The sequence below is a fragment of the Nelumbo lutea genome, chromosome 1, assembly GCF_056320005.1.
Source record: "Nelumbo lutea isolate HS-2025 chromosome 1, American lotus-T2T, whole genome shotgun sequence".
NCBI lineage: Eukaryota > Viridiplantae > Streptophyta > Magnoliopsida > Proteales > Nelumbonaceae > Nelumbo > Nelumbo lutea.
The window spans coordinates 33052282-33069017 of record NC_142684.1 but is presented as its reverse complement, the minus strand read 5'-3'; the positions used below and the strand labels follow the sequence as shown (position 1 = coordinate 33069017).

General features: G+C 37.7%; 1 protein-coding gene across 1 annotated transcript in view; it reads right to left on the bottom strand.

Moving 5' to 3' along the window:
- The window catches only part of LOC148874206 (protein TIC110, chloroplastic-like), a 41885-nt gene extending 26908 nt beyond the window's left edge, over positions 1-14977 (bottom strand). The window contains exons 1-7 of the mRNA XM_088964775.1: positions 14194-14977; positions 13539-13598; positions 10154-10277; positions 9957-10025; positions 9590-9688; positions 8434-8500; positions 68-132 (exon numbers count right to left, since the gene is read on the bottom strand). Of these exons, the coding sequence (XP_088820901.1) occupies positions 68-132; positions 8434-8500; positions 9590-9688; positions 9957-10025; positions 10154-10277; positions 13539-13598; positions 14194-14732 (1023 nt within the window). The 5' untranslated portion in view covers positions 14733-14977. The remainder of the gene's footprint in view (positions 1-67; positions 133-8433; positions 8501-9589; positions 9689-9956; positions 10026-10153; positions 10278-13538; positions 13599-14193) is intronic.
- Positions 14978-16736: the final 1759 nt, after the last annotated feature.

The window sequence follows — 16736 nt, the reverse complement described above, 5'->3', positions numbered from 1 at the left end:
CTAAACTATCAATTGTGTCCAATATCTGGTAATTAAGATCCTAAAAATAAAGACCCTGAGCACATACCTCATCAGAAAGACGATATAGAAACTGTGCTTCTCTCAGACTACGGAGTTGTTTCTCATCAATATCTAGCCAAAAGATTCAAATTCCATTAGCACCTAAGATTGCAAAAAGAAACATTACTGCAAACATGAAAATGCACACACACATAAGAGTAGTTAATCAAATGCTGCTCATCAATATGAAAATAGAAAATAATATAAGCACTTATTAAGTGAGAAAACTCAACTATATCCAACATGACCAGAAAACACACACAACAATGTGCTATATTTTCTTGACATGTCCTTGAACCTGCATGCATCTTGTATGCATCGCGCTTTTGTTAATTAAATATTTTTTCTACCTCAAAAGCCTTGATACGTATACATCAGTAGATATTAAGATTATGGTTCAAAGGGTAACTTCCAAATTAAATATTAAGAAAAAAAGCATTCACCTTGTACCTAAAATTTTCAGAAAGGTATAAACAAATTGGATTGTGAAGACAATAAAGTGCACAAAGTAGTTTACTTATCATTGTCCCTGCAACCCCAAAAAACAAGTGGTTGAAATTCTCGATCAATATGAGAGTCATAGTTGTCAAGGCAATGCCTAGGCGACAAGGCACCCTTGGAGGCTTGCCTCGCCCAGTTGCCAAGCAGTTTTGCATACTGTGTAATAAAGTACTTTTATATTGTTATTTTTTTGAGATTATAATTATAAAATAGACATTATTAAAGAAAAATATTCATTTTTGTGTTTCTAAACTAATTTCTTTTTATTATTTTCTTATTTGTTAGGGTTTAATCAACACAAACATTGCTAACTGTTGTATTGAACCCTCAATGACTTCAAAATCAGAACCAATAAGGGAAGAACTTAAAATTTTGTCTAATCAACACATTTCTTCCACCTTTTCTTTTCTTCTTTTGCTATAACAAAAATAGGGGTTCAGCCCCTATATTTTTTTAATTTTCTCTCCTTTCTTCTTTTTCTTCTCATAAATATGTTGATTTTCTAGACTTAAACATGAAGTTTATAATTTTCTTATGAAAATTATGGATAGTTATTAAAGAATGTTGGTTATAGAACCTAGGGAACTACCCTAGGATATGTGATTTTTACTTAAAAAAAATCTATCACCTAGGTGACTAGGCGACAAGGCACCCCCCTATGATGTGAGTATTCTTTTTGTTTTTTTTCTTTTTTTTTTTTTTTTTTGATAGGCAACAAGAGAGAATTTGAGAACTATATCTAGCTCTGACAATTATTAAGCATGTATGTTTTTCTTTTGATAATTGATTACTAAACACATGTTTGATCCAGGCTCTAAGCTTCTGAAACCCCAACTTGCAATACATTAATGTGTCATCTGAAATTCTAAATCTTCCAATAACTATAGGATTCAAATTCACTATACACAACATGTTAAACATAATCAACCATGTGATTCTGCCCAATCTTTACTCATCCATGCCCTCTGATTAGAAAATAACATCACAGCCATCTATTTACAATAAATGAAATGAGACCCCTTATTAAAAAATCTGCTTCCCAGGCTTCATACTAAATATTCTCAGATAATACTGTAACAAGCACAAATGCACAACCTAACAAGCCCTTCTAATTCCAAGGGAATAAAGCCCTTTGTGTAGGCATCTCTCTTCCAGTAAAATCTAGGTTTTTTCTTGGTTGTGTTGGTTTTTCATCAGTGACATGATAAAAGGAAGTTGTTGAAATAACTTAGTTTATTTTAAGTTTAGTGCCACAAGAGCACCTTTGTAATTTTCTCTTCTTCTTTTTTTCTGTATGGTCGCCCTAGTATAAATACCAATTAAACTGGCGCTGCCAGTTGACTTTTTGGCCTCTTTCAATTCTGCCTCTCTTCTCTCTTTTCTCTCTTCTCCCTTCTCCTTCTTCTCTTCTCTCTGTTCTGGAATCATACCATCTCAGCACCAAGAAAAAATTGTATCAGAGCGGCAGATCCAATCTTAGGACCAGGGTGGCGCTTCTTTCTTTTTTTGTCTATTGGTGATTGAACCAAAGAACAAGATCTGGTGGACGTGTGAGGAAGCTCACTGCAAGACTGTTCCTTTTCCTTGGTTGTGAGCCCAGACACTATCACAAAAAAAAAAAAAAATCGAATGCTGTGAGTTTTTTTTTTAGTTTTCCTTCCCCAGTCTGTGGATCGAACTGATCCTTTTTGTACCCAGATGTGTGGGTTATGTGGGTCTAATGACCTGCGGCTGGTGTGAGAGTGTTTTCTCTCATTGTATGTGGATCGAGTGATCTTTATTACGCCCAGAAAGGTGTTATTGCTTCAAGACTATGGATCTGGAACTGCTGTGACGGCAGTTTATTTCCTTCTTCTATTCATATTGAACCTAAGTTACTGTGTGAAAGCTGTTTTGTTGCTAGAGGGAATGGTCAGATCTGTTTTTTGATATACCTTACACATCTGAAATAGTGTGTGATCAGTCTAAAAGGGTTCAGTAGAGCCAAAATCTAAGGACAGTAATGGTGTGTGACCAGCTGTGATTTCCTTGTGTGAGAAGTTTTTTTTTTGTGTCCAGAAGTGTGGCTGAACTGAAAACTTGATCAGATTGCTGCAGCCTGGTTTTTTTACTGTACTATGGGTCCGGACTGAACTGGAAAACTTGTTCTCTAGCTGGTTTGTGACTGATCCGATTTAGCTTCTATGTCTTCAGAAGATTCTGGTATGTATAGTGTTACCTCTAGTCAGAGTGGGATGAGTGGAGGTTTTGACATGAGTGAAATCCCATGGCTGTGATTCCCTTTGATGGCCTCAATTACCTAGAATGGTCAAAGGGGAATCAAGCTTTACATAACTGCAAGGGGAAAAGCAAGATATATCAATGGCAGAATTAGAGAACCCCAGTCTAGTGGTGTGGAATGCGATAGGTGGGACCAAGAAAACAGCATGGTGATGTCATGGCTGTTATTGTCTATGCTGCCACAAGTGAGAAAGACCTTCATGTGGGCAGAAACAGCTCATGAGATATGGGAGCAAGCACAGTTAACATGGGGGAGAGGAGTCTCTCCATCTACTATTCAGACCTCAATTATGTTTGGAAGAAACTAGATCACTATCAGAATATAGACTGGAAGTGTGATGCAGATGCCAAAGCATACAAGTCTCTGGCTTCCCAACAACGAGTGTTTGCCTTTCTCTTAGGGCTGAATCCCATATCTGAATCTATCAGGGTTCAGATATTGGGGGGTAAAGACCTCCCATCAATACAAGAAGTATATGCTCTAGTGCAGTCAAAAGAGCGCAAACGAAATGTGATGAATAATCCCGAGGGAGAGCATGCTATTTTAGCACCTAAAGGGAGTGTTGCTATGGGTAGTGGAAATTCCTTCAAGAAGAGTGACTTCCAGAAGAAAGTTGATGACAAAGATAAGTTATGGTGTGCACATTGTCAGAAGTCTAGGCATACTCGGGAGACATGTTGGGAGCTTCACGGGATGCCAAAGTGAGTTCAGGAAATGAGTAAAAAGCCGAATCAGAATAAGAAACCAGGATAGAAAGGTTAGAGAAAGTTTAATGCAACAAATTTAGCCTCGATCATCTACCACCACTAAGTCCTTTCGGGACTGATCCGAGGGAAGATATCATTAATTCTTTCTGTGACCATTTAGAGTTGTATGGGAGGGCAATCCATCAGATGGATTCTGCTTCTCCACCCTCGACTTCCTTTGCATCTACATCAGGTAACGGTAATTCTGCCACAGCTTTCCATGTGTCCTCTCGTCCCTCAGACTCCCCTCGGATAATAGATTCTGGAGCTTCAAACCGTATGACAGGTAAGTCCAATTGTTTTCAATCTTATCATCTATTATCTGGTCAGGACAAGGTGAGACTTGCTGATAGTTCTTTCTCCACCATAGTTGGTTAATGAACAATCTCCCTTCCTCTTGGACTCACCCTCTCTGATGTTCTACATGTTCCTAAACTGCCCATAAATTTGTTCTCTATTAGTAGTATAACAAATTCGTTGAATTGCTCAGTAACATTTTTTCCTTCCTCTTGCATGATACAAGATTTGGCCTCAAGGAAGACGATTGGTAGAAGTCGTATGGTAGATGGTCTTTACATGCTGGAAAATAAAGCTTGTCTTGCAGCTATTGAGTCTAAGAGTCTATCTAATAAGAGTCAAGTCCTTTCATGGCACAGTCGTTTGGGTCATTTATCTTTTGAGTCATTGAAAGTTTTGTTACCATATTTATTTAAACCAGTGTCAATGTCGGATTTCACATGTCAAACTTGTTAGTTGAGCAAACATTGTAGAAATTGCTTTACCTAAAGAAATAATAAATCTGATTTTCATTTCTATATTGTGTATTCTGATGTATGGGGCCTTGTTACTTTAACAATCGAGTTCGGCTATAGATATTTCGTTACACTTATTGATGACTACTCCCGATACACATGGGTGTAACTATGTGGTCCAAAGATGAAGTACGAAAAATCATTAAAGATTTCCAACGCTTGATATTCACTCAGTTTCAAACGGAAATCCAAATTTTCCAATCAAACAATGTCAAAGAATATTTCCATAGTGATCACACGGAGTTCTTTGCTTCATGTGGATCTATACACCGTAGCTCTTGCACTAGAACCCCCCAACAAAATGTTGTTGCTGAAAGAAAGAATCGTCATCTCCTTGAAGTTGTTCACAGGTTACTTATACACATGAATGTTCCTAAATGTTTCTGGTTGGATGTTGTATTGTGTGCTACCTATCTCATCAACTGTATGTCATCTCGCTTGTTAGGGTACAAGGCCCCCCATCAACCGTATGTCGTTCCTTGTGTCTTCTTGGGTTATCCTTCTTCCCAAAAGGGCTATCGATGTTTTGACCCTGTTTCCAAGAAGTACCATGTCCCTATGGATGTGTCTTTCTTTGAAAGTGATCCTTTTTTCTCGGTTTCTCCTCGGAGGGGAATAAGGTGAAGGAGAAATCAGTTCAAGTTCAGGTTCTTCCTCCTTTGCCTGACCCTCCTCCATTCCATGTTTTTCATCATTGCAAGAGCCAGCTAAATTTAAGAGTTGTTGAGCAACTTGAAACCGTACCGCCAACATCGTCAAATTCACCAGGGACAGATCGTATCCAACCAGGTACTATCATTCCTATTGATACTCCTGATCCTCTTGCCATAGATATTCCATCTGGTGATGACCTTGACATTCCTATTGCAAAAAGGAAGGAAGTTTGGTCTTGTACCACCAAGTATCCTATTACCCATTTTGTTACCTATGAGAACATCTCACCCTCCTTTCGTGCTTTCATTTCTTCCATTGACAATGTCCCTATCCCAAAAAATGTGGCAGAAGCTCTCTTAGTACTTGAATGGACAGATGCAATGAAAGAAGAGATAAATGCCCGATATAAAAATGGTACGTGGGAATTAGTGAATCTTCTTGAAGGTAAGGAACCGGTAGGGTGCAAGTGGGTATTCACAGTGAAGCACAAGACTGATGGCACGATAGAAAGGTACAAGGCTAGGTTGGTGGCGAAAGGGTTTACCCAGGTATATGGTGTAGATTATGCAGAGACTTTTGCCCTAGTAGCCAAGATGAATTCCATTAGAGTCATTTTCTCCCTTGCAGCAAATCTTGATTGGGATCTTCATCAGTTAGACATTAAAAACGCCTTCCTGAATGGAGACCTTAAGGAAGAGATGTACATGGTCCAACCTCCTGTCTTTAGTGCCCAAGGCAAAGAGCAAAAAGTGTGCAGACTAAAGAAGTCTTTCTATGGTCTGAAACAATCTCCGAGAGCCTGGTTCAACAAGTTTCATCTGGCTATACAGCAGATTGGCTACAAACAATATTAGACTGACCATACCCTATTTGTGAAAAGAGGGGAAGGAAAGATTGCAGCCTTGATAGTGTATGTTGATGACATAGTGATCATAGGTGACTGGAAGGCTGAAATTCAAAGACTGAAAGATTTCTTAGCCACTCAATTTGAGGTGAATGATTTAGGTCCCCTTCGATATTTCCTTGGAATTGAAGTGGCCCGCTCTCAAAAGGGGATCTTCATTTCTCAAAGGAAATACATCCTAGATCTGTTACAGGATAGAGGAAAATTAGGGGTTAAGCCAATCGACTCTCCCATTGATCCAAATCATAGACTGTGTGACTGTTGTGGTGAAGTTGTCAAAAATGTAAAACAATTCCAGAGACTTGTGGGAAGGCTCCTACATTTATCCATGACCAGGCCAAACATTACTTATGCAGTAGGTGTTCTTAGTCAGTTCATGCATGCTCCTAAGACCACACACTTAGAGGTAGCAAAAAGAATACTCAGATACCTAAAGAGGTTTCCTGGAGCCGGTTTATTATACCAAAAGAATGGTCATTTGAAGATTAAAGTATATACAGATGCTGATTGAACTAGATCAGTTGATGACAGAAAGTCTACCAGTGGGTATTGTTCCTTTATGGGAGGAAACATAGTCACATGGAGAAGCAAGAAACAAAATGTGGTGGCTAGGTCTAGTGTTGAAGCTAAATACAGAGCAATGTCCCATGGGGTGGCTGAAGGCATGTGGATAAAGAATCTGTTGAACAAACAGGATTTTCCTGTTGATGGCCCTATGTCCTTGTATTGTGATAACAAGACTGCCATCAATATTGCAGCCAACTCAATTCTTCATGATAGAACTAAGCATATAGACAAACACTTCATTAGAGAGAAAATTTTTAATGGAGAAGTGTGCACCCCATTTGTGAGTTCCAAAGTGCAACTGGCAGATATATTTACAAAAAGCTTACATCACTCGCGACACGATGATTTATGTGACAAGTTGGGCATGATTGATATCTACGCCCCAACTTGAGGGAGAGTGTTGAAATAACTTAGTTTATTTTAAGTGTCGCAAGGGCACCTTTGTAATTTTCTCTTTTCTTTTTTTCTGTATGGTTGCCCTAGTATAAATACCAATTAAACTGGTGCCGCCAGTTGACTTCTTGGTCTCTTTCAATTCTGTCTCTCTTCTCCCTTCTCCTTCTCTTCTCTCCATTCTGGAATCATACCATCTCAGCACCAAGAAAACAGAAGTTTTATTGTTGTATTAGAAACCCCTCTTGTCATAATAGCAAAGGTAAAGGCATTACACAGCATAATCAAGTGCACTAAAGAAACAGCAAAACTGACAAAAGCCAGCATGTAGCTGTCCCCACAAAAAACAAAAACCAGAATCAGGTTTGGAGATGCAGCCCACAGCCAGGAGCCCTCCATTCAAGTTCCAACTTCCAACCTGCCAAGACTCTCTGGCTAACAAATCATCCAAAGAATTAATAGATCTTTAGACCCACCTGAACAACCCACTCAGTGTAGATGCTAATGCTTTGACTTCTCTTATGGGGAATCTGAGTTGCCAAGGGCCTTTTTCAATTGAAGACATCCAACAATGACCACTAGACAACCACTTTCAATTATTAAATAATTCCAGCCAGACAAGAAAACCAGTTTAAGTACTTATAGAAGTATTATCAGCTTTGCTTCAAGGGAGTTTCCATCTCACAATGGACCTGAATAATTGAGCAGTATAGATCCTTCTTGCTTTCTGAGGATTCTGGATTGCCTAACGAGAGTTTGTCAGTTTTGAGTTTCATTAGTCCTCCACTCCAAGCAAGAGGAGCACAAGTCCTGTACTGCAGAAGACCCACCACTACTTGCCATCCTCATAATATAGAATCCATAGGAACACCCCTGAATTCCTCTAACATAAAATCCATATTGACACCTTTAAAGCAATAAATTAGTTTTCTTTACTTCTGGTTCTGGTTACACTTCAATCGAAGGATTTTTGCCTCCCTGGTTTGCATAGTTGAGGTTGCTCAACTTTCTTGGCTGGATTCCTGCAGGGCCTTTGCATCTCTCCTGCCTTTCTGTTTGTCAAAGTCAACCAGTGTAATCAAATGAAGAAAAGGTGCATCACCTTTTTAAAGCAAAAAGAATATAAATATATCAAACAGGAAACTTCTTGACAACATCCATTCTGTCTTTGACAACATATTATTTATCTTTATGTCTGCAATTGCATAAAATTCCCTGCATGAAAGTATAATGAAGCATCAGAGAAACTTAAAAGTATCACATCAACATTTTCTATACATCTCCATACTTTTAACAAGAAGTAATCCATTTTTAACAGACGTAATCTACGTGGAGAAGGCCTGATTCACTCATTGACATCTTTTCTTGATTGGTAATCAACTAATCAATAGCTTGGGCAAACATTAAAAAACGCAGAAATGGAGCAAGACCCAAATCCAAGTTCACTGACAAAAACCATTGAAATAATTAGCATGATAGCATCAACCATTATTTCATGAAAAATCCATAGGTCACCTGAGCCAACTGATTCTAGCTTGGATAAATACAATCTCTGGGCAATGTCCCGAATAGCAACCTCAACCTGGAAAATGGAAGAATTATAACCTGTAAGGCATTTTTTTTATTTATCAATATAACCTATAAGGCAATTAGCTGGCACAAAACTACAAATTAAATCAGCATGCACTTTAAAGTCTTGATCAGCATTCCAAAAAGCGATGTGTAGCTTATGATTTGAGGCCTGCCTTAGGTCAAACACAAGGAAAATATCAACCTTGTCAATAATGCCTTGAAGTATGAAATGTGTGCCCCAAACTGGAGATGGTCAACATATCTTATGTCAGCCAAAATCAGGTTATCATCAGAAGAATGGGTTAAATATTTAGTTTTGAATATAATTGTTTACTATTGTGTCTAAACATTTTATTTATAACTTCACATCTAACAATTTCTAAAACCCTATTTTAATCAGCAATAATAATCAGTATTTCATTTATATAGCATATAAAGAAATCCAAGCATTTCAAAGTTCTTGAAATCCAAACCAACTCTTCCTTATTGGCCCTGCCCTAGCCAGAGTATCAGCCATCCAATTTGCAGATCTTGGGCCCAGTTTGAAACGAGCAATTCATGCTGACAATTTTCTTGCTTCTCTCAGCAGAAATCTAAGGGGCCATTGACCATCCATCATGGTTGTAAACCATCTTATCACCACTTCATAGGGATCTTCCATATCAAGCCATAGTAGCCCATTTCATCAATGTAGTTTTTCTCCACAACTTTCATAATCATCATTCATTACACTTGAAATTCACAGCTTCCATGGCATTCTGGTATAAAGTGGTAATTAAGTATCATCGCTTTCCAATGTCTAAGCTAATGAGTATTAAATATTAATGGAGGGGATCTTAACATCTTATCTTCCATTATAAATGAAACTATGAAGTCTTTTATACAACTATCCACATATTGAGATATCCTTCATTGAATAAAATATTTGTCTACTTAGTTCTCACTCTAAACATAGTGAAACCTTGTGAAGCTTCAACCTCAGACCTTGAGGGTTATACTCACACTTCTAGTGGTCCTAGCACTTCATTGCAAGCCTGAGCATCAGTGACCAGTTCACGTATAAAGTAGAGCAAGAATACAACTAATTACCATTAATTACCTGAGCATCAGTGACCTTAAATACACGCTTCCAAGGCAAAAGAAATGTTGAAGCTTCTCCAAACACAAGTGTTGACACATATATTAACTTCTGAAATGCCTGCACTGGAGAATCACTAAATATGGTCAAGCTTTTTATTCCACAGAGTGGATCTGTTTTTTTTTTTTTTTTTTTTTTTGAAACAGGTAAAGTACATTTTTTCATACACAGAATGGATCTAAATATTTTGCAAACTACATCATATATCATACATTAATCCCCTAAATATTCTGCTACTAGATGCATCAAATTCATTTCAACTTGCAAAGGGACTTGTAAAAAACAATTAAAACAAAAAACAGGCACACATTTTTAGCAAGTATCCTACCCTTCGCTGTTCTATGTCAGCATCACGATCACCAGTTTCGAGCCTTTGCCTGAAAATATATCTCCCAATCTATTGGTCCAACAAGAAAATTTAAGTCAAAAGATGGTTAAAATTCAACTTTTTGCTAGAAAGATTATGACTATCATAGTTAGATTCCTTGATAAGAGTAAAACAAGGTGAATTGGAACTTGCAATACCTCCATATGCACAGCAGCTGCATCCGGGTCATCAATGCCAAGGGCACTTTTAAATTTGATAATTGTTTCTACTTCATTGCCTTTGAGGTTTTCACCTCCAGGTGGAAGAACAGAAGATACAAACCTGAATGAGAAGGGAATGTTTGATTTCAATGGATTGAAAGGCAGGCTTCCAAAAAGATATCCATCAATAAATGCAAGATTACTGAGCATGTACCAACAGTCATATCATTCAGGAAAGTAAAATGTAAGATTTCATTTTTGACAAGGGCATAATATAACCTGATGCATGAAGAAATGCAGATGGAAAAGAAAGAACATTAAAAACATTCTTGGACACTTCTGTGGGTTACACCAATGTTGTTGTGTTATTTTAAGAGATATTTGAAATCTTCCCAACTTTTTTGGCTTTAGAAACAAATAATAAATATGACAGTGCTTAGTATATTCTGGGTTTACTATTTCTAATATATTTCAGATTTACAATTTAGAGTAAACTAAGACTTGCTACTTTCCCTAACTTCTGGATTTCAAACAAGGATTTAAGTCTTGTCCACATATTAGAAGGATTGGAGATAAGAAGTCAATATTTATTATTTTCAGTATGTATAGGTGATGTGGTGCAAGTATGTATGACTTGCATAGGAAACTACTGTTAGGAACTGCCTAACCAGGGTCTTTTCGAGGAACCACCCTCCTGAACAGAGATGAAGATGATAGGAAGGGAGAGCTCAGATATGTTTTTCCATGCCTTCCCTATACATAAACCCACCCTTATATACACATCATTACAATAGAATCATTTCGGTCAGGCTTGGGGATCTGCACTAACTAACTTCTGCTGTCATGGATGGCATAGCCTCCTGCTAAAAACCAGCTGTCCTGTAGCTTTCTCACATGAGCTCTCTGCTCCTATGTCCTCCGGGCCAGCCTTAAGGGGTTGGGCCGAGTTGTGACTAAATACAACACAGTAAGCATTTTTAAAGCTAGAAAATAAATGTCTAAAGGTTTATGAAGCTCATTGGGAAGGAGAAATTAGGATTATAGGAGAATCAAAGAACATTAAGTTTAGAAATATTTAAGAGAGATTTAATACAAAGGAATTCTGACAAGGTTTGACACAAAAAGGCCGACAATCCTAGTTTGTTAGAGAAATGAAGAGATTTCTTGGTAAGCAATACCAAGGTTTGATTAAAATTTTCAAAATTCATTCCTAGTGGTGATGTTTAGGAGGTCATAGGATGGGGATGGATGGTCCCCAATGATGACTTGCTCTAGGATTTTGTGAGACCTTGGTTCTAGGAGAGTATTTAGGGATTATAAAGCTCCTTCCATACTCAAAATTGGCAAAATCCCTAAAAGGAGTTTCTTTTTCAGAACCCACCAAACCCAACTGTAGAGAGGTTGGTCCCCTAAGCATTCATGATCATTTTCTTGTGCCTCTTTCTTTTAAGCTCCCACTTCCCAACTTAATTCACATGTCTTTTCTGGCTAAAGAGATCTTGAGTAGACTAATGCCTCCAAAAGTGAAGACCTTTTTTTGGGAGGTTAAGCACCTAAAAATCAATATTTGTGAATTACTTTGGAGCAAAAGCCCAAAGTGATGCTTCCCCACATACATCTGTTTCCTTTATAACATTAGCAAAGAAGCTACATATCATCTACTATTCTCCTGTCCATTTGTGAGTTGTGACGTAATTTAGTAGTGGTTCTTTGCTCTTTTGGTTGCAGCCAGTGGCCTGGTTTGGACTTGGAAAATCTCTTCAAAACCTCCTTCTTCAACTCATTCAAGAAAAGAGGCAAATTTATGTTAAGAAGCACAAGAGTAGCAATACTTTTGTCAAATATGAAGAAAGAAATCAATGAATTTTCAATCGAAAAGCTCATAAGTGAAATGCTTTAATTGAAGGATCACAATGAAGTATTTCATTACTTAAAATCGTGAGTATCTATAACCTTGTCTATGTGAAAGACATCATGGGTTGACATGGTTCACAAAATCGGCAATACTTAGTGAAATTTCCCCAAAATATCCCCATTTTTCTAGGTAGTGATAAGAAATTGCTGAAAAATTATATGGTCTCTGATAAGGGGTGATTTGGCCCGACCTCATTATTGGGTGACACGTGTACGTGGCTCGATATAAACGACAACTCAACATGAGCAAATCGGCACGTGGACATGACTCGACACAGGTGACAAGTCAGCAAGTATCAGCTCGCTACAGAACAAGCTCGAGTACACTAATGTCCCAAGCTGAAGGTACTTCAGGTTGAGTCCATCCCAGTTCACGAACTAAAACAACAGCACCAAGTTCTCAGCAGTCCGAACCCAAGCAAGTGGGCCACCTCGAAGACGACTTGCCTTGGGCAAAATCACCTCGCCACGCCACCAACAACTCGTCACAGATAGCTCGCCACCAAGTAGCTCGCTACAGGGCCGCTCATTGTTAGGTAGCCCGGCATCTCGCGAGAAGCTTCCTGCCTGACAGAACCGTACCTGCCAACCCTGAAGACTACACCCACGCCCCTTGTCTGGCGACACAGTATCTGCCGACTCTGAGGACTGCTCTCATGTCTCTCGCCTGGTGGCGTCGTGCCTGCCAACCCTGGAGGTTGTCTCCTGCCTAGCGAGACCGTACCCTACAACGGTCGCATTAACCCACCTGCTCCCCAGTCCTGACGATAACAGCCAGTCACTCCGAAACGTTACCTGACAACAGATCGCCGCGACAGAAATTCGAGATCAATCCCATCAAACCTGTCAAGATGCCAGTATATAAAGACTTCAACCCCCCAGGGGCCAAGGTATCGCATATTCACTGCTCTCTAGCTTTCTCATCTTCTTGCAAACTCATTCTCTTCCAGCTCGCAACCGAGTACTAACTTAAGCATCGGAGTGCTCCCGCCGAGTTAGCAACCCCGGGTTCCTTCATCTCTCTTCACGCAGGTACCTCTTGCCCATTGCCAACTAGGAGCTCAGTCACTTCTAGCTAGGAGTGGCCGGATTGCGCATCATCAGTCTCCATATTTCAAATTTCATTGATAATTATATATTTAAGGTTTAAAGTTTTAGAACATTATTGAAAATTCGTTGATATTTTATGAAACTCATCATAATTTTTTAAAGATGTTTTTATAAAAGAACCAATGGGGAATTGGTGATTAGATAGTTAGCTTACTATTTTAATACAGTTCACTTACTAAGTCACTATAATCCAAAAGAAAAGAAAAAGGAAAGCATACAACTACATGCAGCGAACAGGAAATGACTATGCAACAGGATATACATCTTAACAACGATGATGAAAAATGGTGATAACAATATATGACAATAATAATAATAATTAATTTTAGATATTAACCAAATTAACTTTTTCACTCACCGGCTATACAGATAACAAAGCTCTGCATTGAATGCCTCATCTTGTTTACTAACACCATATCTGGAATGTCAAACCAGCAGGAAAGCACAGAAAATATGATCAACTAGGACATACTGGTAACTTAACCAGACAAAATAACGTTAAAAACCTGAAAAGCCAAGTAATGCATATAAACGGAAGCAATCTAGTCACAGGCATGCATTTATCATGACCAGGCAAATATATCTCCAAGTTCTTAAAAGTCCACTGTTCAAAACATAATATCCATCAAATCAAGATCTTGAAACAGATAATCGTCGTTAAAGCAAATATAACCCATAAAGTCCAACTTAGGGAATTGCCTATCTACACTAAAATAGACCAAATATGGCCGATTGCAAAACGGACGCTGCAATCAGAAGCTCATTACAACAACCGAACACGCCACATTGACCGGTCAATCAAAATTCTATCAGGAATGAACTGACATTAATACACGCTCAACCAAGAAAAAGAAATAAAAAAAGAATTTCATTATAGCCAGCAAAAAGGGAATAGGTTACTTCTATCGTAAACCATGATTGATATCAAGTAAATCCAACACAAGAAAGGTCCGAATTCATCAAAGCAAACCGAGTAACCTGTAAACAGTACATGAAACAGGAAATGAACTAACTTTTTAGCGATTCCTTCAATGTCTTCCTTCTTCAAGGCTCCGGGTTCATCATGGCCCGCCACAAAATTATGTAAGTTCACTGCCGCAACCTCCGGAATGCAAGAATTCAACGCGTAAGCCGCAGCGCCACCAGCCGCACCAAGCGCAATAGCACCACCTAAACCAGTATTCCGGGTCCCTCCAATTCGATTGCCCAGCCCATAGCCAGCAGCAAGCGCACCAGCAACAATAACAACCGAGCTCGCTAGCCTAACCGAGGGCGACAAGCCATCCACAAGTAATTGCACGCCAGAGAGCTCCTTCTTTCCCCCAAAGACAGACGAACTTATCGACTGGCTCACTTCTGCCGGGTCAGCAGCAGAGCTCCGAACAAGAGAGGCCCGGTAACGGCGTTTTCTGTACAGAGAACTTGAGGTTTTACTGGGTAATGAATAAGGGTTTATAAAATGAGAGAAAAGTACGTGACGAGAGGTTAAAGAAGAAGAAGAAGAAGGAGAAGAAGAAGGAGAGGGAGAAGGGAGGAGAAGAGAGAAATTCATTTCTCCTTATCTTTTTTGAAGAGAAGAAAAAGTTTTGGAATTTTGATTCTCTTTTTCTTCTTCTTGCGGGAGAAGTAGGGTTTTAGGGTTTTGAGAGAAATAGACTCGTAGACATCGGAGTTACAGACAGGAAGTGGAGAAGGAGAAGAAGATAATATAGAAAGCAGGGAAAATGGCAGCTTATCTTGAAATTGGAAAAACCTTGGCTGTTCGGTTAACTCGAAATATTGGGCCCGTTTGAGAGGGCTTTGCGTTATCGAACTGCTTTGGTTAAGTTGAGCAGCTTGAGCTGCTACGGTCTACGGACAAGGTGTGTGGGTTATGCATACGAGTTCCGGATTCGGATACCAAAATTCCGTGGCAGTCCTATCAATGATGCTAGACCTGTCATGGGCCGGGTAGCCCGATGTTCCAGCGCGCACCCCGATCGGGCTTGGTCATGTAATTAGGCCCGCGGGCCTGACCTCAGGCCTAATACAGCAAGTCCGACTATGTTACGGCCAAGCTCAGGATTTGTCAAAAAAACTTGGCTCGAGTCTGGTCCAGCCCGATTCAGCATTATATATTTATAAAATATATAATATGTATTTTATATATTATATAAAATACATAAATAATATAATATTTATTGAAATATATATATTTATAATTTAATATATACATTTTTTATTTTTTCTTTATAATTTCTCTCTCACTCTCTCTCTCTATTTAGTTGCTTTAGCAGTAGTAACAATATGGGCTAAATTTCGAGCTCTGGCCTAGGCCTAGGCTTCAGGCTTTTTATGAGGGCTAGGCTCAGACCCAAGTTTTAGGCCCGATGATCAGGTCAGACTCGGGCTCGAGCCTTAGAAAAATCTGTTAATATAGAGTGAAAGCCCAGCCAGGCCCGACCCATGAACAGGTCTAAATGATACCAAAAATCCGTGGCCATGTATGTAAATGGTTCGGATTCAGATTTTGTAATTTGGTTGGATTTGACTCTATCTAGTTTGATTAAAATCAGAATCTGATTATATTATAATATTTATCAATTTTAATATATAAATTATATATATATATATATAATATATCCCACATGAGAGCAACCCAGTAATTACAGTAATTAATTATTGTAATTTAATAATTACTGATTATTAAAGTAATTTAATAAATATATCTATTTATCTTAATAATTATTGATTATTATAAATATATAATTAGTGATTATAATTAATAATTACTGTTATTATAAATATTGTTAATAACTAGACATTTACTTTAAAATTATAATATTGTTAATAAATTACTGGTTATTACAGTAACTGTCGTTATCATAAATATTGTTAATAAATAAATATTTATTTTAATTTTACTTTAAATTAAAATTATAAATATTGTTATTAATAAATACCATTAATAAATTTAGTAATCATTGTTATATTAAAAATAATTAAAAATGTTATTAAAAGTATTGTTATTGATTATTTAATAAAATATTATAACTACTAACTATTATTGAAATACTATTAATTTAATTTAATTTTGGTAATTATTAATTTAATGAATATTGTTAATAAATCCTATTCATAAATTTAATATTTACTATTATATTAAAAATAACTAAATAGTATTATTAAAACTATCATTAATGATTATTTAATTAAATAGTATAATTACTTATTATTATTGATAAATATTGTTAATAACGTTCTGACAACCGATGTTTTGAACGGATGGCCCATTCTGACAACAAAAATTACAAGCAAAAAATTACAGAACCATTTTGGCCACTGATTTTCGGGACGATAGTTTGATCATCTGGTTCGAACGAATGGTTCGTTTTGACAACAAAAATTATAAGAAAAAAATTGAGTTTATGATGTCCATTAAGTAATATCATACGTGTTATGTCATTCGAGCGTGTGACTCATACGACTCGAAAACGGAATCATTCTGGCCACCAGTTTTTGGGTCGATGGTTTGACCATTTGATTTGAACGGACGGTTCATTTTGACAATAAAAAA